The sequence below is a fragment of the Plecotus auritus genome, assembly GCF_963455305.1.
Source record: "Plecotus auritus genome assembly, chromosome: 5".
NCBI classification, from domain to species: Eukaryota; Metazoa; Chordata; class Mammalia; order Chiroptera; family Vespertilionidae; genus Plecotus; species Plecotus auritus.
The window spans coordinates 36,952,095-36,976,223 of record NC_137776.1 but is presented as its reverse complement, the minus strand read 5'-3'; the positions used below and the strand labels follow the sequence as shown (position 1 = coordinate 36,976,223).

The 24,129-nt window shown below is 50.9% G+C and overlaps 1 protein-coding gene across 1 annotated transcript; it reads right to left on the bottom strand.

Annotated features, from left to right (window-relative positions):
* Positions 1-974: 974 nt before the first annotated feature.
* SCLY (selenocysteine lyase) lies at positions 975-22,846 on the bottom strand. Its single transcript, XM_080668991.1, has 12 exons — positions 22,670-22,846; positions 18,355-18,467; positions 15,326-15,426; positions 13,985-14,165; positions 9,797-9,924; positions 9,430-9,594; positions 8,376-8,482; positions 5,685-5,721; positions 4,087-4,170; positions 3,335-3,437; positions 2,773-2,848; positions 975-1,422 (listed from the first exon to the last, which is right to left on the bottom strand). The coding sequence occupies exons 1-12, from the start codon at positions 22,756-22,758 to the stop codon at positions 1,269-1,271; spliced, it is 1,338 nt and encodes a 445-aa protein (XP_080525117.1). The 5' UTR covers positions 22,759-22,846; the 3' UTR covers positions 975-1,268.
* Between the last annotated feature and the right edge of the window lie 1,283 nt (positions 22,847-24,129).

Below are 24,129 nucleotides of genomic sequence, written 5' to 3'. Positions count from 1 at the left end.
GACACTCAACCACTGAGCCACGCCGGCCACACTCAAGGTGAATGTCTTAAGCCGAAGGGAGACTACTCAGTGATGAGCTGGGGTTTCCGCACAAGCAGCTCGCACTCTGGAGCCCCGAGAGAAGCGCCCACTGGGAATACGCCCAATACGCACACTGGAATATTTTATTAGTTTGTTTAACCTGACAATTGTATCCTCAATGTCATTGTGTAGTTCTTTGCGCCTTAAAACTGCACATTAAAAGTGTGAATTAAAAAGTCGTTCCTATGTAAAGTCTGTGTGGACATGGCATTTGAAGTGTACCAGAATCCCACAAAGCATTCGGGAGGATAGAAGAATCCTTCTGCAGGTAAAATCAGGTGAATGCTGAGCGAGGGAGGAACTGGTTTCCACTTTGGGAACAACCCAGTCACATGGGCCTTGCCGCCCCCAACTCAGTGCCCTGTGAGCTGAGACCCTGAGTAAGAGATCTGAGGGGAAAGACAGGAGGGCCCTGAGGACTCTGGGTGGGGAGGCCCGAGTCCTGAGTGACGGGCAGGGCTGGGAATGGGGGGACCTGGGCCTGGCCGTCTGGAAAGGGCTTGACAAGGGCCCGAGGGGTGGGTGCACAGGCAGACTGACTGCTCTGCAAACACGTACAGGGTGGCTGTGATCGCAGCAAAGACCAGGTTTCCTTTCCTATTTTCATGATAGCAACAATCCTATATAATAAAACCATAATAGGCAAATCGACTGAATGGCGGAAGGACTGGTTGCTGTGATGCGCACTGACCACTAGGGGGCAGACGCTCAATGCACAAACTGCCCCCTGGTGGTCAGTGTGCTCCACAGGGGGAGCACCCTTCAGCCAGAAGCTGGGCTCACAGCTGGTGAGTGCAGCAGCGGTGGCAGGGTGGTAAGGACCGAGGGGCCCGGACTGCGAGAAGGCATAGGCCAGGCTGAGGGACTCCCCCCGCAGTGCACGAAATTTCGTGCATCGGGCCTCTAATCAATTATAAATACTAGGACTTCATCTTCCTGATAAAAATGCCACCTTCCATGAAGGGGGCGCTCGCTTCCTAGGGGGAGTGTAGGCACAGCCAAAGCGTCTCCACTTCAACCCGTGCCACTGGGCAGCAGTGACAGCGATAGGCCCATGCAGGTGTGTGTGTCTGGGCCTTTGTGCTCGGGGGACCCACTCCACACTGATCCACTGCCGCCCACTCCGACTCTGTAGGGAAGGTCACCCTGCACAGGCCTCGGAGGCTTCCTGTGAGGTGGCCTCGACACTAGGCCTGGCCCTCCAGCCGGGCCACGGCCTGCTTCAGGTCCTGCACCACGAGGTCCACCTCGGCCCGGGTGGTGCTGCGGCCCACGCTCAGCCGAAGCGCGTTCCTGGCCACGTCAAAGGGGATGCCACAGCTCAGCAGCACCGGGGATGGCCTGTAGGGGCAAGAGACCAGCATTAGCTGTCACAGAGAAAAGACAAGGAAGGGCCCCGGCCCCCTCTGCTCTTGGCCAGCTCCCCACCCCCTCTGCAGGCATGCCCCAGCCACCCGTCTTCCAGGTCCAGCTCCAAAGCCTCCCTGGTTCTCCAGACCCCGGGCCTCTCATGCCAGAAAGTCCCACACAGTCAGTCCTCTGTGCCAGAAAGTCCCACACAGTCAGTCCTCTGGCTCTCCCAGCACAGAACCTCAGCCCCGGAGCATGGACAGCCCCCAGTCCTAACATGCAGGGGTTTCCAGGGCTTGGAGACATGCAGACAGAGAGACAGCAAGCACACACACACACACACACACACACACACACACGCACACACACACACACACGGTGGAGCGTCTTGCATCCACATTGTTTGAGGCTGTGGCGTACCAAGTGTTTCGGGTTTTCACAGCACACAGCACAAGGCTTTTTGCACATGGGTCCAGCCTATATTTATGAATGGAGGCAGTTGTGAAGCTGGGTGTGTGCAGCTTGTGGGGGTCCTCAAATCCCCAAGCAGGCTCTGCCTTCATAGGCCACCTACAGGCCAGGGGCCCAACAGCAAGGTAGTGTGGGCTGCTGGACTTCAGCGCCTGAAACCGCCAGATCCAGGCCATCGTGTACGGGCCAGGCAGCAGGTGATTTCGTCACCTCCAGTCACCCAGCTTAGAGCAGATCTGCAGCTAACCCTGTCACAGCTGAGAGGAGGACCATGCTGGGCAGTGACAACACAGCTCTTCCTGGCTGGGTGACCTCACTTCTGTTCCAGGAGGCACCACCACAGGGCCCCACCTCCACCCACAGGGCAGTGGGCACCTGCCTCCACCCTCTTCCCCTACCACCCACCCAGGGGCCACACGGGACACCTGTGCCTCCTGAGCTGTGATGTCAGCCCCTCCTCCCCACCTCTGTGGCTGTTAAGATTGCAGACTGCAGCTGCCACCTTGACCACTCTGTCTCAGTTTCCTCATCTTAGAAATGGGCTACTCAGATCATCCCCCAAGCGTCATGGTGAGCATTCCCTGAATGATGGCCCCCTGAAAGTTCAGTGAGGGACATGCCCATGAGTGCTTTTCTGGGTCCAGGCTGGCCTGGCCTCGCTGCTCCTGACCTGGAGTCTGGCTGCCACATCGGGCTCCTGGCCCCACAGCCCACCTCTCCCCACCCCTGCCAGACTATCAGAGCTGCTGGTCAAGCCTGGGCCCTGCTTCAGGCTGCAGCTCCTGCCCTGCCCCCCGGAGGCCTGCACAGGGTCACTTTCTATGTCCCCACCAGGCTGCACAGCTGTGCTGCTTCCTGGAGAGCACTTACCGGTCCCCGTGGTCCGAGTGGCACGCGGCCCCCACGCTGGCCAGCAGCGTCCTGCACTGTGCCAGCACCGAGCAGCCTGAGGAGAGAGCACAGGTCCCCAATGTACTCTGTGGCTCACTCCACCTCCCCAGTGAAACACAGCAGGTCACCCCTGGACTGGCTCAGGGACTCAGGACAGCTCTTTTCCCTGATGGGGAGCAGTGTCTCAGCAACCAGGGAAACCCCTGGATTTGCACTCTTCCCTCCTCACAGCCAGTTTTTAGAGCTGATCTACTTTCCCTAACCTTCATAAAATATCTTGTCAAATTTTCTGGCAAAAAGTATCAACTACCCTAAAACGTAGTTCATTTTATCTCCTTCCCGAACCGCTTTCAGCTGGGCGTGATGACTGCTAAGCACTGTGACGCCCTCCTCCTGGGCCTGGAGCCCCGAGCAGTCAGGGAGAGGCAGGCCTGCCAGCCCAGGCCACCTGGGACAGGACAGCTGCTGTGCCTTAGCAAGCGACCCACAGCACAGCCCAGCCCGTGCCCCCACACCCTGGAGACCAGGAGACTGTCATCACCTTGGAGCTGGGGTCCCCGGAAGGAGACGTTACACGTGTTGGGGAGCCGCTCAGTCCCCGGAAACTGGCTGTTCAGATGGATTTTCTTCTTACCGAATTCAGCCTGAAGATCGATGAAATGTTCAGTTGTTCAGTGATGGCTCCAAAGTCCCGCCCCGCCCTCTCCCCCCCCCACCTTCTTTTTTTTAAAAAATATATTTTATTGATATTTTACAGAGAGGAAGGGAGAGGGATAGAGAGCTAGAAACATCGATGAGAGAGAAACATCGATCAGCTGCCTCCTGCACACCTCCCACTGGGGATGTGCCCGCAACCAAGGTACATGCCCTTGACCGGAATCGAACCCGGGACCCTTCAGTCCGCAGGCCGACGCTCTATCCACTGAGCCAAACCGGTTTCGGCACCGCCCCCCACCTTCTTGACCTTTAGACTTTCCTGGGAAACAAAACCTCAACCTCAACACGTAAAATAATTCTCACTGGGAAGCACCTACCTAGACTGGCTATGGAAGCAAAGCCAACAAGGAGATGAAATCCTGACACACGAATCTTCTACACTGATCACTAAAGGCACCATCTCTGGTGCGTCTCTGTCTGGAAAACAATCCACTGCTGGGGTCCCTCTCTGGGCTTCGGACTCTGGCTCCTGTCTCATGACCAGCTGGGCTGAGAGTGCCCGTCCTCAGTGCCCACCGGCAGAAGGAGATGAGGCCCCAAAGACACCCGCTCCCCTGGGGCTGACGGGGCGCTCACCGCCAGCCGCTCCTCCAGGTAGTCGCGCACGTCCCTCATGTGGGCCTCGTAAGCCTCGCAGTTCTCTGCCACCAGCTCAGCAGCCTAGGGACACGGGCGTCCACTTATTGTAAAGCCAAGGACCAGGGCTTTACGGAGCAGGGGCGGCGATTCCCGGTGACTGACGGGCCATTTCCTCAAGCTGCTCATTCTGGAACAGCAGACAGTACTTGTGGGCTGACTGGCGGTTGAGCTAAGTGCCTGGAGTGTCACCGCACTTGATCCACAGGAATTTACTTGACTTGCGGCACCTCCTGAAACTGCCACGCACCAGAGCTGCTGCAGCCCGTAAGGGCAGGAAGAACGTCAGCCCTCAAAGCACGTCCGACTGTTCCAGAGATGGAGGGACGGACGGACACACACATGGGGACAGGTGGGCACATCACACTGCCTGGGTGGGTGATCTTCAGGGACACGGGCACGCGGGGGCAGGGGTGTGGCGATGGCACGCAGAGTCAGGAAGGGGCAGCCACCAAGGTCCAAGGCCAGGGGAAGGGTGAGTGCTCCCGGAGCAGAGTGAGTGGTGTCAGGGACTGAGGCTCCGTGACAGGCGGGACCTGAGCCTAAGTCACAGGGCAAAGGATTCTGGGAAGGGGATCAGACCTGCATGGTCACCCACCACTCCGTTCGTGGAGAAGGGAAGAGGCTGGCAGGTGTCAGCAAAGGATGGGGATGACCTGGTCACATGGCGGTGGCCATGGAAACCGACAAGAGGCAGATCCCCACTATTATCGTGGAGACAGACAGGCCTGGCTGCTGCCTCAAGCATGGGAATAAGAGCAAGATCAAGGGCACCTCTTAGATTCCAGAAGTGAGGGCGTGGATGGCAGGAGGTTCCATGGGGAGAGGGGGATGATGGAGGGGAGAGTGGGATACATCGCGGACCCTTGGAATTTCCCTGGTGACAGGAGTATCTTTTGTTCTAATGAGGCCTCACTGGGTGGCTGCTGAGTGGGGGACTGGTCACCAAAAGGCCAGGCCATTTCAGGAGCCTGCGATTTTCAGCCCCACCCCCCATCTCGAGAGGACAGGCTAGAAATGGAGTTAAAGACCCACTGAAGCCCATAAAAAAACGAAAGTACAGGGTTGGGAGAGCTTCAGGGTGGGTGGACATGTGGGGCGCTGGGGCTGGCACCCAGAGGGCGTGGGCGCCCCGGCCTTCCTCTGCATCTCTTCCACTGGGAGTTTCCCCTGCACCTTCATCACATCCTTTTATGAAACCAGGCATCTGAGTTCTGTGAGCCCCTCGAGCAAATTAATTGAATGGTGGCAGCGGGGGGGGCTAGGGGAACCTCCAATGTATAGCCCGTCGGTCAGAAGCCCGGGTGACAACCTGGACTTGGGACTAGAGTCTGAAGTGTGGGATCTCCTGGGACTGAGCCCCAGTCTGTGGACTGAGCTGCCTCCAGGCTGTGTCAGAACTGAGTCACACTCAGGACAGCCAGCGGGGGTCACAGAGAACCGCTGGGTCCGAGTGCGGTGAGTGTGGCAGCCGCGTGAGAGGAGGAGACACAGGAGGAAGGCTGTCTCCCGCCACCTGCCCAGGGTCACAGGCTTACCTTCCCGAGGCCAGCGATCATCGGGGTGTTCTCCGTCCTGTAAGACAGGGAGTCAATCCTATTTTTATGCAAACCAACTGACAAATGTCCCAGGAAGGAATCCCGTTTATGTGCGAGTCGTGTGTTCAGACAAAAATCACACCAACACCCTTTCTACACACGTGCCACACAGGCCCCCAACCCTCCTGCAGTCTACTGCCTGCCCAGCGGCGGCCGGCAGCCCCCCCCCCCCCCCCCCCGCCCCCGCCGCCTCCCGGTCCTCGGTGACAGTTCTGCCCAGACCAGGGAAACCTCCCTCCTCCTGCTGCAGACCCACAGCCGCCTCTTTGGTCCCTGGGCGGGGGTCTGAGAGCTCTTCCTCCCTCTGAGGCTCAGCAACGCCTCCCCCCCCCGCCCCCCACCCCGTGGATGGATGAACCGTCACTAGAGGTTTGGGGCAGAGAAGGCGCTGCCAAGTCCTAGGCCCAGGCAATTTTTTCCATTTTTGTTTCCCCCCGAAGTATCAGCTTTATGTTGTACGTAAGTTCAGGATCGATTCTGAGGTCATGCGGGGTAAGGTGTGGGATGGGTGGAGGCGGGCCGCTGGCCTCGGACGGCCATTACTGCAGCACCAGGAGAGGGCGGGCTGTCCGTCCCCCACAGAACTGCTTTCCCATCTCTGCCAAAAGCCATGGGCCATATGTCTAGTTGTGTCTCTTTTGTTCCAAGGGTCTCCTCGCTGGGATTTCATAGACAGAAATTGTATATGAATTTGGGGAGAACTGACATCTTTACTGTATTGAGTCTTTTGACCCATGACTGTGGTGCGTCGCTCCATTTATTTAGATTTTTATTTATTTTGCTGGCACCATGCTGTTCAGCATGCATGTCCAGTACAGGTTGTGTTACATTTGTATCTGAGTATTTTTGAGTGATTGCAGTGGTATTGTAGTTTTAATTTGGTTGTCCATATGTTCACTCCCCGTGTAGAAAACACAGCCCTTTCTTCCCAAGGTTCTTCCTTACTGTTCCCCTTCTGCTTAGAGAACGTCCATTAGTCCCTTTAGCACAGGCTTCCAGAGGCAAATTCTACCAGTTTTTCTTCATCTGATAACGCCTTCACTTCCCCTCTGACCCTGGGGGACAGGTGTGCTGTGCAGGATTCCGGCCAACCGTTCTGAGCACCTGCCAAATGCGCTGCCATTTTCTTCTGGCGTCGTGGTTTCTGGTGAGAAATCCATTGTCCCTGAAATTAATTTTCCCCTCTAGGTAAGGTGTCAGTTTTGCTCTGGCCAATTTCAAGGTTTCTTTGTCTTCCATTTTCAGAAGCTTAAACACATATTGTGACATGGATTTCCTTCGGTATGTCCTGTTTGGGATTTTTTCAGTTTCTTAAATCTGCAAGCTTATGTCTCTTGCCAAACTTGGGAATTTTTCAGCCATTATTTCAAGTGCTGTCAGCCCCCCTCTTGCTGCTCTCCTGGGACTTCACAAAAATGCACTGGGATCCTTTGTTATAGTCATATGGGTCCCTGAGACTCTGTCCAATTTTCCCTCACTCTATTTCTTTTCTGTTGTTCAGATTGGATAATTATAGTTATTCTTCTATTTTTCAAGGTTCACTGATTCCTTCCTCTGTTCCTCCATTCTGCTGTTGAGCCCATCAACTGAATTTTTATTTTCATTATTGTAAGTTTTGGCCTAAAGTTTCCACTTTTTTACATCTTTTTCTTTGCTGACACTTTCTATGCCCTTTGTTCACATTTTTCCTTGATGTGTTTTTACCGTGTCGGATTTAAAGTCTTCGCCAGATCATTCTAACACAGCCGTGGGCAAACTATGGCCCGTGGGCCGGATCCGGCCCGTTTGGCTGTTCTATCCGGCCTGCGGAGCCGAAAGAGCGGAGGGTTCTCTTGCTCTCCCCTCCGCTCCTTTACTTTGAATTTATATTAGTTCACACAAACACTCCATCCATGCTTTTGTTCCGGCCCTCCGGTCCAGTTTAAGAACCCATTGTGGCCCTCGAGTCAAAAAGTTTGCCCACCCCTGTTCTAACGCCTTTGTCCGTGTTGGCAGCTACTGAAAACTCTTCTCAGGATCCTGACTGTACCCCCTCGTTCCCTGGTTCCAACGGCCCTGTGTGTCTTGGGGACACAGGAGCAGGCAGGAAGGAGCCGGGTGTTTGCACGCCCCGCTCACCTGCAGGCAGAACAGCAGCCGTCCGGCCAGGGGGACTTCGCGGCACCTGTGCAGTGGCCGAGCCAGAGTGCCAAGGGGAACTGTGCTTGTTTTGTTGTTAATCCTCACCTGAGGACATTTTTATCCACTGATTTTTTTTTAGAGAGTGTGGCAGGGGGCAGGAGAGAGAGACATCGATGTGAGAGAGACACATCGATTGGGTCAGGGGTCAAACCGGAAAGCCAAATACATGCCCTTGACTGGGAATTGAACCCACAACCCTTCGGGGTGTGGGCTGACGCTCCAACCACTGAGCAATGCTGGCCAGGGCATGGACCAACACTTTGAAGCATTTAAAGACACAGAGATGTCCTTCATCTCCAAAATCCTGTGGGTCTGTGAGTGCTGAGTCGGGGCTCAGAGGGAGAGCAGGGCTGGCTCAGTAGTGAGGGGCTGTGCGGTCCCTGTGCGGCCGGAGACAGAGAGCCGGCACACCCCAGCCAGCAGCCAGAGCCTCGCTAACCTCCACCTTACCCCGGCCTGAAATTCCGTTCTTGTCCGCCTCCGAACAGCATGGGGTGCAGAGGGGTCAGTTCCCCGAGCCCTCGGACGTAAAGGGCTCCGATCCTGGGGCCATAGAACTGAAAGGAGAAGGCAGTTGTTATAAGCAAGGAGCTTCCCAGGATGAAAACTGATCGCTGAGAGGCTCAGAGACACTGCAACGTGCGGGTCCACAGCTGTGCCTCATCACCGCTCCGCACGCTGGAGTCACAGAAGCCTTTGGGAGGCGGGCATGTTGGACTCGAGTCCCAGCTGTGTGGTGATGGGCGCCCCCCACCCCCGCCCGCAATGTCATCGCATTTGTGAAAGGACAGGGTTGGAACTAGAGATCACCGAGGGCTATTTCTGGGCGTGAGTCCACGTTTTCACATAGAAATCACCCAAGAGCTTTGGGTGCCGCGGTGCCAGGCCAGCCGCTCGGCCTCTGGCGCCCGGCAAGCCCTGAGCTGCAGAACCAAGCACTGGAGGCCCAGGCCCCTGCACTGCCAAGGTCGTCATGTGAGCCAGGCCCTCTCTCCACCTTAAAGCTGCGTCACAGAACTGAACCTTTACATTCAGGAGCCTCACTTTAAACCACGTGAGAGAAAGCAGCACTTTCTTGAAGCCCGCATCTCCGTCCTTGCGGGAGGGCTGAGTGGGCTGACACTCCCTGCTGCAGAGAACACACACCACCTGGCTAACCCACCTGCATCTACCTCCCAAGCCCTCAGTGCCCCCCCACAGCCTTTCCTGGCTGCCCCTCCCGCCCCTATGGGTTGGGTGCCCCATTATCCCAGCCATGGCACTCGTCAAATGACATGCTAGCTGTCGCTGGCCTCCTTCTGTAAGCTCCTCTGAGCAGGGAGTTGCTGTCACTGCATCCCAGGGCCCAGCTCTCAGTGGGCCCTCAGGGGCCCTGGGTGACAGGTGATGGTAAGCGGTGAGCCTCCAGGTCATGGAGCCATGTTCCCCCAGGAGGGAAGCAGGCCTCTGCCCAGGAGGGAAGCAGGCCTCTGCCCAGGAGGGAAGCAGGCCTCTGTGTGCGCACCTTGTGCCCCACGATCGTCAGGAAGTCCACGCCCAGGTCCTCCACATCCACGCGCCTCTTCCCCAGGGCCTGCGCGGCATCCGTGTGCAGGAGAACGGCAGGCAGCCCCGAAGCCGCCCGCTCCTGGTTCAGGGCTTTAACTCGCCGGCTGATCTCAGGGATGGGCTGAAGAGGGAAAAATCAAGAGTTGGGTATGTTGCTTGGATTTGATGAAAACTGAATGAAAGAAGAAAACACTAACGGGGACAGACCAAAAACACTACAGAATTGAAAGCAGAGGAAGAGGCCCAGTCGTGAGGATGGACGGACCGGCGGGGCTGACCGCCCCCTTCCCACCGGGTCTGCGTAAAAAGAAAGAGCAACTCACCATGACGACGCCGGTCTCGTTATTCGCCAGCATGATGGTCACGAGGCATGTGGCCGGGCGGACGGCCGCCAGGACGTCGTCAGCCTCTGCCTGCCCGTTCACCGTGGACACGGGGACGAAGGTGACCGCTGAGCATGAAACACAAGTACCGAGGTGAAGAACCCTCCTTGACAGTTCACTTAGATACAGCTCCACAAGCACATTTTCCACGATTACAAACGTAATTTATTGTAAACATTCTGAAAACTATAAAGAAGGAATTGTCATCCCACCAGAAATGATCGACTTGAACGAACGCTTCCTTAATGAAGCTTCAGTTGGTGGGTTCACTTTGTGGAACGCTCTCCTCTCTGCATCTCAGGGGCCCACGAACTTGACCTCCACGCACTCAGCGCTGAGCCAGTGCTCATTCCCGGCACTCACTGCACAGGGAAAACAGTGGGGTGACTAAATAGAGGGTTTGGGTTCAAAAGCAAACACAAACATGAACACACCTGGAAACACTTAGTAGTTGGTGCCTTGGCTTCTGGGGTGAGAGCTCGTGTAGTGGTGAAAAGCGCGTGGAAGCCTCCGACACCGCCCGCCCCCTGCAGCCAAGACAGTAAATCCAATCAAGGCTGCGTCACAGGGGAGCGAGGGCGAGTGCTGCCGCCTTTTAGGGCCTGACACAGGCAAGGATGGTGGCCCCTGTTACGTCCATATTTAATTCATCAGCCTGACCCTTACAAAAGCCATGATCGGGGAAGAGGATGGTAGTCCCCACATATTCAATCAGTTATAAGCTCTCACTTAAGGCTGCTCTTCCAGACGTGGTGTCTTTGCGAAAGCAGACTGACCACCCATGTCAGAAAAGAGGATCAGAAACAACTGGCATTCACTGAGGGGACAACAGGAAGCCTTTATAGCACTGCCCTGGGGCTCTGGTAACTCTCTCATAATGTAGTTCAAAGGAACCTGGGCCATCTGGACATTTAGAACATAATACTGATTAAAAACAAAACAAAAGACAAACACACCCTTTTGCCCCTCAAGGTCCCTCAGAAACAAGAGAACAGATGTATTTCTAAGTAAGAGGTGTCACCTATAGATAAGGGAAGTTGAGGAATCCCCAGAAAGACAGTGGCATTAGATTAATAGGAATAGGATAAACACACCCACTAAGATGGCTATAATCTATAATAATAAAAGCATAATATGCTAATTAGACCATACGTCCTTCCGGATGTTTTTCCATCCTTCCGGACGAAGCTGGGGCTGCGAGGGAAGCCCATGTCCCGGGTGCCTGCCAGCAGCCAGAGGGAAGCCCGGGTCCCTAGTGCCTACTGGCAGCCGGAGGGAAGCCCAGGTTCCAGGTGCTGAAGGGAAGCTGGTGTTGGCAGCCGGGGAAAGGAAGGCCTACTCTTGCACAAATTTCGTGCATCAGGCCTCTAGTAAACAATAAAGCCCTTGCTGGTGTGGCTTAGTTGGTTGGGCATGGTCCCGTGCACTGAAAGGTTGCCCGTTCAGCCGAAACCGGTTTGGCTCAGTGGATAGAGCGTTGGCCTACGGACTGAAGGGTCCCAGGTTTGATTCTGGTCAAGGGCACATACCTTGGTTGTGGGCACATCCCCAGTAGGAGGTATGCAGAAGGCAGCTGATTGATGTTTCTCTCTCATTGATGTTTCTAACTTTCTATCCCTCTCCCTTCCTCTCTGTAAAAAAATCAATAAATATATATTTAAAAAAACAAACAAACGTATGGTGAAAGGTTGCCAGTTCAATTCCTGGTCAGGGCACATGCCTGGGTTGCGGGCTCGATTCCCAGTAGAGGGTGTGTAAGGCAGCCAATTGATATTTTGCTCTCACATCTATGTTGCTCTCTGTCTCTCCCTTTCCCTTCCTCTCTCTAAAAAATAAATATAAATAAATAAACAATACAGACATTAACAAATGTTGGTGAGGATATAGAGAAATTGGAACCCTTGTGACTACTGGTGGGAATGCAAAATGGTGCAGCTACTTTGGAAACAAAGGTTAAGGATTAACACCAAAGGTTAGGGAGACCCAGCTGTCCCACTCCTGGGTATAAACCCAAGAGAATGAAAAGGTGCCCACAAACAAACGTACAGACAAATGCTCATACTGGCATTATCATAATGACAAATGCTCTTTCACTGATGAGTGGATGAATAGAATGAGAATATTATTCATATAAAATGAGATTTACTCATCCATAAAGGAATTAAGTGCTGGCACATGTTGCAGTATGGATGAACCTGAAAACATTATGCTGAGAGAAGCCAGGCACAAAAGACCAAGTATTATTACTGATTCCATTTCTATTAAAGTCCAGATCAGGGAGCCTCTAGAGACAGAATGCAGGCTAGTGGGTGCTTGGGCTGAGGGCCTCTGTAGCATGTGAATGACATCTCCAGAAAGCTGATTTATAAAGAAAGCAATTGGCCTGGCTGTCATGGCTTGGGGGGTTGAGCATCGACCTATGAACCAGGAGGTCACAGTTCAATTCCCCTGTCAGCGCACATGAAGGGGTTGCGGGCTCAATCCCAGTGTGGGGCGTGCAGGAGGCAGCCGATCAATGATTCTCTCTCATCACCGGTGTTTCTATCTCTCTCCCTCTCCCTTCCTCTCTGAAATCAATCAATATTTATTTATTTATTTATTTATTTATTTATTTATTTTAAACATATTTTATTGATATTTCACAGAGAGGAAGGGAGAGGGATAGAGAGCTAGAAACATCGATGAGAGAGAAACATCGATCAGCTGCCTCCTGCACACCACCCACTGGGGATGTGCCCGCAACCAATGTACATGCCCTTGACCGGAATCGAACCTGGGACCTTTCAGTCCGCAGGCCGACGCTCTATCCACTGAGCCAAACCGGTTTCGGCAATCAATATATATTTATATAAAGAAAGCAATTGGGAGAGGTGGAGGGGGTGTGGAACGGTCAAAGTCATCGTTTTATATGGGGGTAGGAGTATCAGCAAACAGATGCTTGAGCTGAAATGGAAATTATGTTTGTAAATAATTAAGTATTAAGTTGGAAGTAATTAAAATGAAATGGGAACCATAAGAGAAATTCCAGGTGGGCTTGAGCAGGACAGGACTGGAGGCCATTTTACTTTGTACTTCACACCTTTCTATAACGTTTCATTGTTTCTACCATGAGCATGTTTATACTTTGTAAACATTTGTGTAACTTTAAATAAGAGGGTAAAGGCAACAGTAACTGATAACAATTTATACTAAGTTGCCTTCCCTGTGTAAGACAGAAAAAAGGCAGCAGGGATATGAGGAACTGGAACCTAATAAGAAGGTTAGACCGGAGCTTCCTTCCTCTCCCCCCTTAATTAAACTGGTGCATTCAGGTAAGACCAGAAAGACCAGGAGGAGGAAAACCTTTCCAGTCTTCACACAGGAAAACCAACACCAAGGCTTCCTGGTCTGCCCCAGCAGTTCTGTTACAGCCCTTTATCTCTGGGATAAAACTGCTTTCCCAGATCCGCCTTCAGGTTCCAGGCAGATTCAATAGGAAAGCTGACAACGAGAAGAAATAATTTCTTACGTAAAGGAGACTTAACCATGGCTGTCTTCGATGAGGGGTGGGGGGGAGAGGCTCTTATGTTTTCAAGTCAGTGGTCTTAACCTGGAATCATAGGAAAAGTGAAAAAAGGACCGGTTCCTTCTGTGTGACGATGACAGGGCCATCGTCACTGCAGGCTAAGCCTGACATCCCTCGGACCGCCTGGCACTGCTCTGGGGGAGGCCGGGCCACCCTGCCCCAGCCTCACTGAGAGCCCCTGATTCTGACCCCCTGAAGGGGATGCCTATTTGATCCTTCTTCATATCAGAGGAGTAGAAGCCAAAATTTAAGTATTAAAATCAAACAATGAAAAGCACCATTTAGCATTTTATAGACATGTTATTTAAATATTTATTATATACAAGAGTCTGAAACATCATCTGCATACACCTGATTGTCACTTTTTTAAGGGAAAACCTCCTGGCATCTACTGACACCCAGATGGCAGCCTGAGGGACAGGCTGTGTCCCCTCCATGAGGACAGCCAGGAAGCCGGAGCACAGGAGGGCGATGGCTCACCCTGTCCCCGGGGCCCCTCCCCACTGAATCAGCCAGCCGGGTCAGCAGAGCCGTCCCTGCTGCAGTCTAGGCGGGGCACTCACCGGCCACTTGCTCCTCCACCATGTGCTCCAGAGGCAGGCGGATGGAGTCGTGCTCCACAGTGCAGGTGATGATATGGGGCGTGGTCCCCTCCACCGGGCTGTGCCACTTGGCTGTGTCCCCCTTGGAGGTGTGGATGGTTTGGAAATGCCTCACCACGGAGTGGATCACCAAATTATTGGACTGCAGAGACATGCAAACAACCACTTACAGAAACTGCCCTGAGGGGAGAGTGGGCACAGCAACCTCTCCTGTTGGGATTTCCTCGTGGCTAACATTTAAGACAGAAAGGAAAAGTCAGTTCCTGAGCTGCACCCTTTGAAAGGCCCAACTGCAAAGATTTGAGGGTTCCAAACTTTCAAAAACTTCAGAACTCATTTCTGGTCAATTATACCTGCTTTGCATGATTATGTCTGTATAAGCAACTTACGCACTTTTAAAACTTAAAAATCTGTCCAAAAAGACTATTTTTCCCAGGCCCGTTGCTGGTGGAGCACCTCTACTCAGGGCCCTTTGGCATCTCCATCAGTGAAGTCTTTGACTCAGAGACTCTATCATGGACTTGGTCCGACAGCTGCACTTGCACAGAAGCAAGATGATGGATGTAGAAGACTGTTGACTATAGCGCTGTAACAGGGACAGCTTGGAGAGCCCTTCCATGTGTATCAATAACGGGACTTGTTAAATAAATTATGCAACATTATTCAGCGGAACACGAGCAGATGTAAAAACACCAAGGGAACGCTCTGTGGCTGACACCAAAAAAGCAACACACTTGCTAAATGAAAGAGGTAGCTGAGGTTATACATAGTATCCCACAAACTACAGAAAGGCGAGATATATGCACATTTGCTTGTATGTGCACAAAGATCCCTGAATAGGTACAAAGAGAAGGAGAAAAGACTATATAAATCCACATGTCTATTTGCATTTTACCCACAGATTATCTCTGGAGGACACAAAGCTAACAGTGTTGGTCTCCTGGAGAAAGAAATGGACAACAGGGGAGTGGGGGTGGGCTTGTGCCCTGACCGGGAATTGAACGGGTGACCTCCTGGTTCACAGGCTGATGTTCAACCACTGAGCTACACCAGCCGGGCACCCTTCTGTTTCTTGTTAAAACTACAGCTGAAATACCTGGATTCCTGGCTGGGGCACATGCTCAGGTTGCGGGCTTGATTCCCAGTAGGGAGCTTGCAGGAGGCAGCCGATTGATGATTCTCTCTCATCACTGATGTTTCTATCTCTCTCCCTGTCTCTTCCTCTCTCTGTAATCAATAAAAACGTATTTTTTTAAAAAACAAAAAACTACAGCTGAAAGGATGAGACTTTAGAAACCTTACCTCCGTGCCCCCGGAAGTGAAGATGATGTCTTGAGCCTTCCCGCCTATCATTTTCGCAAGGTTCTCCCGAGCTGCATCGATAATATCCTTGGCCTTCCTACCTTGAGGGACCAAAACGGACATTCATTAACGTCACTTCATCGAGTGCAATTGACATGTTTAAAGAATGACTAGCCATGAAGGAGCGAGAGGTCTGAGTGGGTAATTCTGAAACGGAACATGTCCCACTGGCGTAATCACAATAACGTGTAACACCTAGAAATAAACCGGTGCAAGGGCAGCAGTGAGGTATTAGTGAATCAGGGACCACAGCTGAGATTCCCGGAAGCTAGTGAGGGCCAGAAACACATATGGGGGGGAGCCTGGGAATGGAAGGTCCCTGCTCATGCTTTTCGTCTCACAGGGTGCTGGAGGACAGGGAGGCCGTGGCCATCGCTTTGCCTCCCGCTCATCCCGACAGGAGAATGTAAGGGTGGGAAGGCCTAAGGTCACGCTGCAAAACAACAAAAATAAGCGGAACTAGAACTTATGACGCCTCAGCACCAAGTCCAATGCCCTACCTCACAGTGCCGGTCCCGGTAATGAGGAGGTCCCTGCCTCGGGGAAGCACCTGCTTCCACTGCCTCCCAGGCTCACTGGCTCCCAGGAAACCAGGACCAAACCTCAGGAGGCACAGAAGGAAGGCTGCAGGAGGGGAAATCTGAACATCGCAATGACCATTCTTACTTAAGTAGTCTACAGACCAGCAGTCGCCAAACTTTTCTGACTATTCAGTCCTATTGGGAAGAACAAACAAACGAAACTTGAACAGATATATAGTGTCCCCCCAAATGAAATCCCATAAAGGCAGTGTTTATTAAAATACATTTCATTTTCAAAATTGTTCTATCAGCGGGGTTAACGCTGTCACTTCTCTGCGCAGAACCCTCCAGGCACGCGCCGTCTCAGTCAGGTGGGAGCCAGGCCCACACAGGGGCATCCACAGGCCTATGTGGCACTGTCTCTGGGATCCCCACGCCTGCCCACCCACACCCCTCCTGTCACCTGTTACTCCCCGTAGCTGCAGTGCGTCCTGTTCGTCTCTGTGCGAATGCCTTACCGTCAGAGATCCGGCCATCCTACACAAAGACAGCACCCTCCTCCCCACCCAGCAGGGCCCGGCCCATCCTGTCTCACAGGCCCCACAGCCTGTTCACATAACACACTTACATTTGTCTGCTCACGGTCTGCCCTCTCACTAGAATGGAAGCCTCATGAGGGCAGGGACTTTGTGTTGTTTGCTGCTGTACCCACCAGGCACAGAGCAAGCGCAGGCGAAGCAGGCTGGACGAACGACTAAGTTAAAATGCTCACAGAAGTCTGACTGTGTGTGCCATGGAGCAGGACTTGGGTCCCTGGAGGTGAGTCCAAGTCTCTAACGCGAGGCCAGGCTGGCCTCGAGAGTGTCAGAAGATGCCACTGGACAGGCCCTGGGGAACTGCCAACCCAGTAATTAAATCATTCTATCATAAAGGTGATTTTCCTTTGATTATCAACAGAAAGTGAACTGCGATGCATTTTTTAGTTATGGCTCTTAATTTGTGGAAACAAGGGCTGTCAAGGTAACCGAGAATCCATTGATGACCTTCATGGGGCCAAGAACATTATTTCTCCTGGAGGGTTGTTCCTAAACTTCTTCATATTAATTGCTTTTTATTGGCATTTAACTGTTCTCCATATTCCCATGTTTAATGTATCATAAAGCTCAATTTTACTGGCGGAAATATTAGGGACAAAGAAATGTCCGGGTTAGCCAGACACATGTACCAAATAAATCAACAAATATGCTAACGAATGACTAGTACCGGCTTTTGAAAATGCTTTCCGTTATCAAGTTGCTATGGAATTACAAAAGTAAATGGATAAGAAAGTCCACTACAGCCGGCGAAATTGTACCCAGGTATTAGAAAACCCCAGGGCAGTAGTCTGTTTGAATGTTATCTTCGGTCACTGTAAGCCAGTTAAGATAGTTTATCTTTATTATCCCCAATAAACATTAGATCAGAAGGGTACGATTTTGCTCACCAGCTGAAAAACATCATGTAACTCTGCTGTAGAACTAGTAATTTTAAATTGTTTTCCCAAACCTCCAATTTAATGCTCTACATCAGTGATTTTCAACCAGTGTGCTGCAAGAATTTGTTCAATACATGTCTATTTAATCAGGGGCATTGACCTCTTTTCCCTTAGATGGTCAAATAAAAAAATGACAACAGCCAACACAACAGTGGCCGTCCGGTGTGAATGCCCTGTCTTGAACCATAAATATATAGGTCATATAACAGAGATGCATCTTATTGGTCACAACACATATTAAGGTTGCAGCTGATTGGTTAATTCTTGGTACCAGAAATCCTTATATACAAATATAGGCATCTGATTTCTAAAAAAGTCACTTTGGAGTAGAAAGGGTAGGTAATCACTATTATTATTTTTGTAAATCAACCAAAATTATACCTATTTTTTTGTCAGATGGGCAAAAAATACATTTTTTGGTGTGCCGCAGAATTTTAATAATTAGTTTATATGTGCCATTAGATGAAAAAGGTTGAAAATCACTACTCTACATTAAAACAAGACTAAATGAGAAATAAGAATATTTATAAGTAAAGAATTTAAAAGTAATTTTCTTTTCTTTTTTTACAAGGCCAGGATTATATTCGATCCTGATGATTTAAAAGATTTTGCAAACTTTATAAGGATCAACTGAGACAGAGAAGTTAAAGGGCTTTAGGTACAGTTATTGCTTTTAATAAGACATCTTGTTCATCTGGGAAAGGGAGACAGGAATGTATGTTAAAGATTAAAGATTGTGGTAGCAACAAGGGTCAACGTACCAAGTCGGACTTCTCGGAAAAAAACTTGCCAAGAATTATAGCTAGACTTGCAGTTCACAGAAAATCTATTCAAAACCAAGCGCTCCCGTGTGGTGTCATTGCCCTGATGCCTCGGCTGCATATCTGCCATCTGTGCGCATCTCCTAGAATTACCTGCCGGGTAAGGGCTGCTGGGATTTCCCCAGGCTTCCCGCATGGCCTCAGTCACGGCCTGGACAACCTCTGGCTCCAGGGGGGTGGTTGCGTTATAGTCCATGTAAACCCTCCTGGAGGAAAGAAAAGGAGATGGGAAGTGGGATTACAGGTGCACCAGGTCTAACACATCAACAGGAGCAAGTAAAGCAAGGGCAGCGAGCCCTCAACCTACACTTGTTCCCACCTGGGAAGGACTGGTGGCCCGCAGGGCCTGGACCGCCCACCAACTGCTGTAAAGGTCAGGCCATGCCGGCCTGGGCAGCGGCACGTCCCAAAGGCCCTTTCTTCCCCGCTTGCTTTTATAACTTCACCAGTTTTCTGTGAAGGCTGAGGCCGGGGTGAGCCCTGCACCCATTCTTCCCACTCTCTCTCCCTCTTCGTCTCCCTCAGGGGGCAGGTCTACCCTGGGGCAGGCCTGCTGCTCTCCCCCTTGAACTTTTGGGTTTCTTTGCCTAGAATGACCATTGCCCCCCGCCTTACTTTTTTTGATCTTTGCTCTAACTTGACCTTCTGGTGAGGGTCTCGGCGGCCACCCCATCTCCTCCTTCCCAGCAGTTTCTCCCTAGACCTGTCCCTTGTTTCCTGTCTGCATCAATGGAGAGCAACAGGATGTCAGCTGCAAGGGCTCTGCCAGTTCCTCTCACCGCCTGGTGGCCAGCACTGAGAACAATGGCTGGATCATAGCAGGGGCTCCGTTTATAAGATGACAAACTAAATGTTACAGAAAGGGCACATTCTCAGAAAGATCCTCATCAGTAAAATTTATCTGTGTATCTTCTTAGTTATATCAAAAACCTTCAGAAATTTTCATAACTATATACATTAGGTAATTGGCCTGATACTAGAAATTATTTTACCTGATTTTTAAATCAACAACAGTGTTTAAACCAAGCCACATGAAGATTCAAACACAGTTGCTAACCATGGCTATTAAACAGTTACTTAGTTTTTGTTTTTAGGAAATAATAATTTTAATCTATGTAAGCATAATTCATGTCCAAACTTATTCAATTCTGTCAGAGGTTTGGCCCTTCATGACATTTGTCATTTTCTTCATGAGCTCTGCACTATGTGAAAAAAAGTAACCTATCCTTCATAGGTTCAGTTAGCATAAACAATCTAATTCTGTGATCCCTCCTTAATAAAGTACAATATATAATCAATGTTGTATCATCTAGAATTGTCAGTCAAACTGTTCATAAAAACTAAAAACACCCTATAAAACAATGAAGCTATTTTATGTAACATGTAATAGGTAGTTGTCATGAAGCAAAGCTTAAATATTTAGTCTTCTGAAACTCTAATGTATTTCCATAAGCCTTTTAATATATAATTTTATAAATATACTTTACCATCATGGAAGCCAGATAAATACTTAGTTCTCTTTATACATAATTCAAAATTTTAAGAGGGTGCAAGCTATAATTCAGATACAATTTAGTCACAACACTATACCAAGACTTTATAATCAGGAAAGAGATATTTAACATTATTGCTTAGTCTTATAGTGACTTTTTAACCTAATTCATACATCTAAACTCTTATTTATAATTTTTCCTATACTCTTAAATAATACTGCTTGGCAAGTAACATAGGTACTGATATAATTTTTTATTTCAATTAGGTGCAAACGAATTCCAATTTGTTAATCAATGCATATATTCCTTAACTACTTACTACATCTCAGAATTAATCCTACAAAAAGTGCCCCGAATGCAAAAACATTGCAAAGCGTTTTTTCCTTAAAGATTTTCTAGGAAAATCTATAGGAACACAGACTCATGAAAAAACTAATTAAAAATTTGATATTTCATCTTGCCTTACTGTGAAACAACAGAAAGAGATGTGAACAAATGTTACTTTATATTTCTCTGCTTATCATAATATTATACTAAGAACTACTATAACTATGTATGAGCTAGTTTCCAGATTCTTCAAGTATGGGACACACTACAGTTCTATTAGTGAGGAGAAACGAATAATCAATTTTAGGTAACTCAAAAGAAAAATAGGTGGCACAAAAAGATAAAGAGACTTTATATATATTATAAATAATATATATATTATTGATTTCAGAGAGGAAGGGAGAGGGAGAGAGAGAAACATCAATGATGAGAAAGAATCACTGATCAGCTGCCTCCTGCATGCCCCCCACTGGAGATCAAGCCCAAAACCTGGGCATTTGCCCTGATTGGGAATCGAAGCCAACCTCCTGGTTCATTGGTCAACACTCATTCACTGAGCTACCTTGGCCTGGCAGGAGGCAGATACTTTTAATTCCAAATTTGTCATAGATTTGTTGGGGGTTGGCCTCTTTATTGATTCTGCTGGTTTAGGGGCTTGAATGATGTGCTCCTGAAATTTGAGTATCAATTCAGACAGTTCTTTCTTCTCAGTAGTCTTGATTTAAGGTTTGACTGGCTCAGGTGGCTTTTCATAATTATGTCTACTTTTCGTAAAGCCTACAATGCTTAAAAAAATCAGTTGTTCTCTTTCAGCAAGACTAAGTCCTTAATGCATCATGAGAGACTGGAACACCTGGATGGTATGTGGGAACATGGTCAGAACTGGTCTCGACATCGCAGCCCTGGCTGTAGCACAACCAGGCTGTTTCTTTTCCCACCAACACAAGTCAGGCCCAAACCCAGAGACGGCAAGACAGAGCGTTTACAACTCCTAGTAACCGCTGGTCTGACAGCCTGGTTTTTGTTGTGTGTTTGTTTTTTGTTTTTTTGTTTTTAAACCATGAATGTTTTAATGCAGCATCTTGTCTATAAATTGTTCAAAGTTACCTGACAGGTACAGGGCTTTGGGGCTTTGGGCAGTTTGATCAGCCATCCTTGGATGTTCCAGTATTAGGACACTCCCGGTCCTGCTGCGACGTAAAGCTGCAGGCACCTCAACTTGGCTCTCACTTCCTATAAGTAAGTGTCACAGAGCCCCTCAAGCTAATAGTGTCAGCTGAGTAGACTGCGACTTTTCAACCAGCTGCTTGGCTCATTTATGGCTTGAATTTCAGAGGAACACTTTGTAGATTACTCTGCTCCATTACCTGCTACTTCCTTAAAGTGCTATCAATAGTATGGACAAGCTAAACTCCATTTAAAAAGGCAAAAAGGCACCCTGAATCTCCTCTCCACTCGGTCTCCCTTGGGCAGCAGTCGCCAACCACTGGTGGTCCGTGAGGTCTGAAAGATTGGCCACCGCTGCCCTAGAGAACATCTTCCCAGCTCCCATTAGTTCTGTCCCAACCAGAGTAGAATGACGAATGAAAGAGCTGGTCTGATTTATTCTTCATATTCAGGTAAAGAGGATTATCCAAACAAAAAGTATTTAACACATTACTGAATCGGAGGGCAAAGATTCACAAACAAGAAAATGCCACTTTCACCCCCCACCCCCACCCCCACGGACCGACGCCCTACTCTCCCTGAGTTCATCCCTACTTCCCCAGGTGCTCAGGCCAGTGGCGTGGGAGGCATCCTTCTTTGCGTGTCATCCTTGCGCAGGGGCCATGCTAATCTTCTCTGTATCGTTCCAATTTTAGTATATGTGCTGCCGAAGCGAGCACAGGGAGGCATCCTTCTTAATCTCTCCTTTCCAACACCAATGCATCAGCAGGTCCAGCGGGTTTTGCCTCAGGTCATTCACTTCTGCCACCACATCTACCCTCCTAGATTATTATAGAGACCCAATCGCTTTCCTTGCTTCCTCCCCTGCCCCACCCCCATTCCTACTCTCCACAAAGCAGCCAGAATACAATAAAATTAAATTGCATTACTTACAGGCTCAAACCTCCAAGATCCGCCACACCTTTAGAATAAATACAGCCCAAAGTGCTTCCTGGGCCCTGATGCGCCGCCGGGCCACGCGCCGCCGAGTGCTCCGACGCGCTCCAGCCAGCCCTGGATCAGGCGCGTTTGTGCGCTCAGGGCCTTTCAAACTGCTGTTCCCTCTTCCCGCGTGCAGAGCGTGCCCAGACCGGTGCGGCTGACTCCAGGACGTCACTCAGGTTTCAGCGCACTATCTCCCTCCCGAGACCACGTCTCGCATCAGCTCGTCCTCCAGCTCTCATCCCTAATCTAGGCCTCCCCCGTGGCCAGCCGGCCAGCGCTGCAACCCCGCGTGGGGCTCCTCCCTGCGAGTGACCAGCGCCCCCCTACCCACTTCTGACCTCCCCGGGCGGGACACGCCAACCCCTAGCACCGCGGCGCCTGAGCTTCCCGGTGGAGGGGGCCGACGATTTCCCTCGCCTTTCCCTCTCACCGCGCACCTCTCCGGCGGGCTCTTCCCTTCGCTGCCGCCGGGCCGACTCGGCACACGCCCCCGTGCATGCCTGCTCGGTGCCGCGGTCGCCTCCATCCCGATCCCGCCGCGACCCCGCTCCCGCTCACCGGGCCCAGGTGTAGTCCACACCCGCCCAGCCACTTAAGCCCGAACTGTCAGCTCTGGACTTCGCGAGGGGAAGCCGGGTCGCGAGGCCGGGGCGCGTCCAGATTGGCTGAGTTGCGCACTCCGGGCCAATCCCCACACTTCAGCGGCTGGGAGAGGATAAAACCTTATTGGCTGCGCGCGGTCAGGTGACGGTCCTGGGGCGGGGCGCCGTGCCCGTCACAGAGGGCGTGGTCCCGACAGCCAAATCCTGGCGGGACCCCCCGCGAGTCCCAGCCTCGCCTGTCGCGGGTTGGGGGCGTCTCTCCGGCTTCTCACCCTCCAGGGCCCTTCGCGAGTCCGTCGGCGTCAGCGAGGAGGCGGCGCCCGACACCAGGGCGGCGTGGACTGGGGTGAGGACTGCAGACGCGGCACGCGGGGTTAACCTACGACCGCCCCGCTGGACCGGGCGCCCGGAGCAGGGCCCGGTGCGGAGGCCGGCGGGCCACGCTTCTGCGCCCTCGTGCCCGGGGTCTCCTAAAACATGCTTCCACAGCCCCAGCTGCAGGGTCCTCTGCACAGGTGGCTTTGAGTGGAATTAGGACTCCTTCAACTGTGCATGGATTCGAGGGGTCCGGAGAGTAGAGGCTGGAGGCCAGTTGGTTAGGGCCTCCTGGAAACGCAGTTTAATTGCGGCCCCCACATGTGCCAGACACTGTTCTAAGCACTTTTCATGTATTCAAACTAATCTCGATGACACCCTCATTAAGGAGGTAGTTATCCCCATTTTATATATAGGAAATTAAGGTACAGAAAAGCATCTTGCCCAAGTTCACATGGGTAGTGATAGAGCCAGAATTTGAATTCGGGCATGTTTCGTCAAGAAGTTGAATTTTAATTGGGCTTTTCAAGGACTTGCTCAAGACTGGCCTTTTTGGCTAGAAGCTTGATATCCCAACCCTGGGAGATCAGAAATCAACTATCACCAGGTTGATGGGGCACACAGACAGGAAGCAGAACTGTTACTTTGCCCTGAGAGGGGAGACCCCAAGAAGCCACAAGGCCTGGAAGTCAGGGTCCCACGCCACTGAATTGGAGGGCAGACTAGGTAGGTGCTTATGGCAGTGGGATGAGCTGGGTGTGCTGCTTAACAAGATAGGGTTTCCCTGGACAGAAAGGGAAGGTCCAGTGCTGTGGAAAAGTCATTTAAAAAGTTGATACCTGATAAAGCATTTTTCTACGTCAAATATTTTGAAGTCAGAATCAACAGGAACCCCTTTCAGTCTGGTCCATTTAACCATAGGCGCTGACACCCTTCCACCTGCACTGGCACCTGTGGCCGCCCGGACAGCCCGTGAGTGT

What these genes read in the sequence shown, in the direction of transcription:
- SCLY (XM_080668991.1), bottom strand. Translation starts at nt 22,758, where the DNA reads ATGGAGGCGACCGCGGCACCGAGCAGGCATGCACGGGGGCGTGTGCCG. An exon ending in ACGAGACCGGCGTCGTCATG is followed by an intron (nt 9,595 to 9,796) that starts GTGAGTTGCTCT and finishes TTCCCTCTTCAG; the next exon opens with CCCATCCCTGAGATCAGCCG. An exon ending in TGACGATCGTGGGGCACAAG is followed by an intron (nt 8,483 to 9,429) that starts GTGCGCACACAG and finishes TTCTCCTTTCAG; the next exon opens with TTCTATGGCCCCAGGATCGG.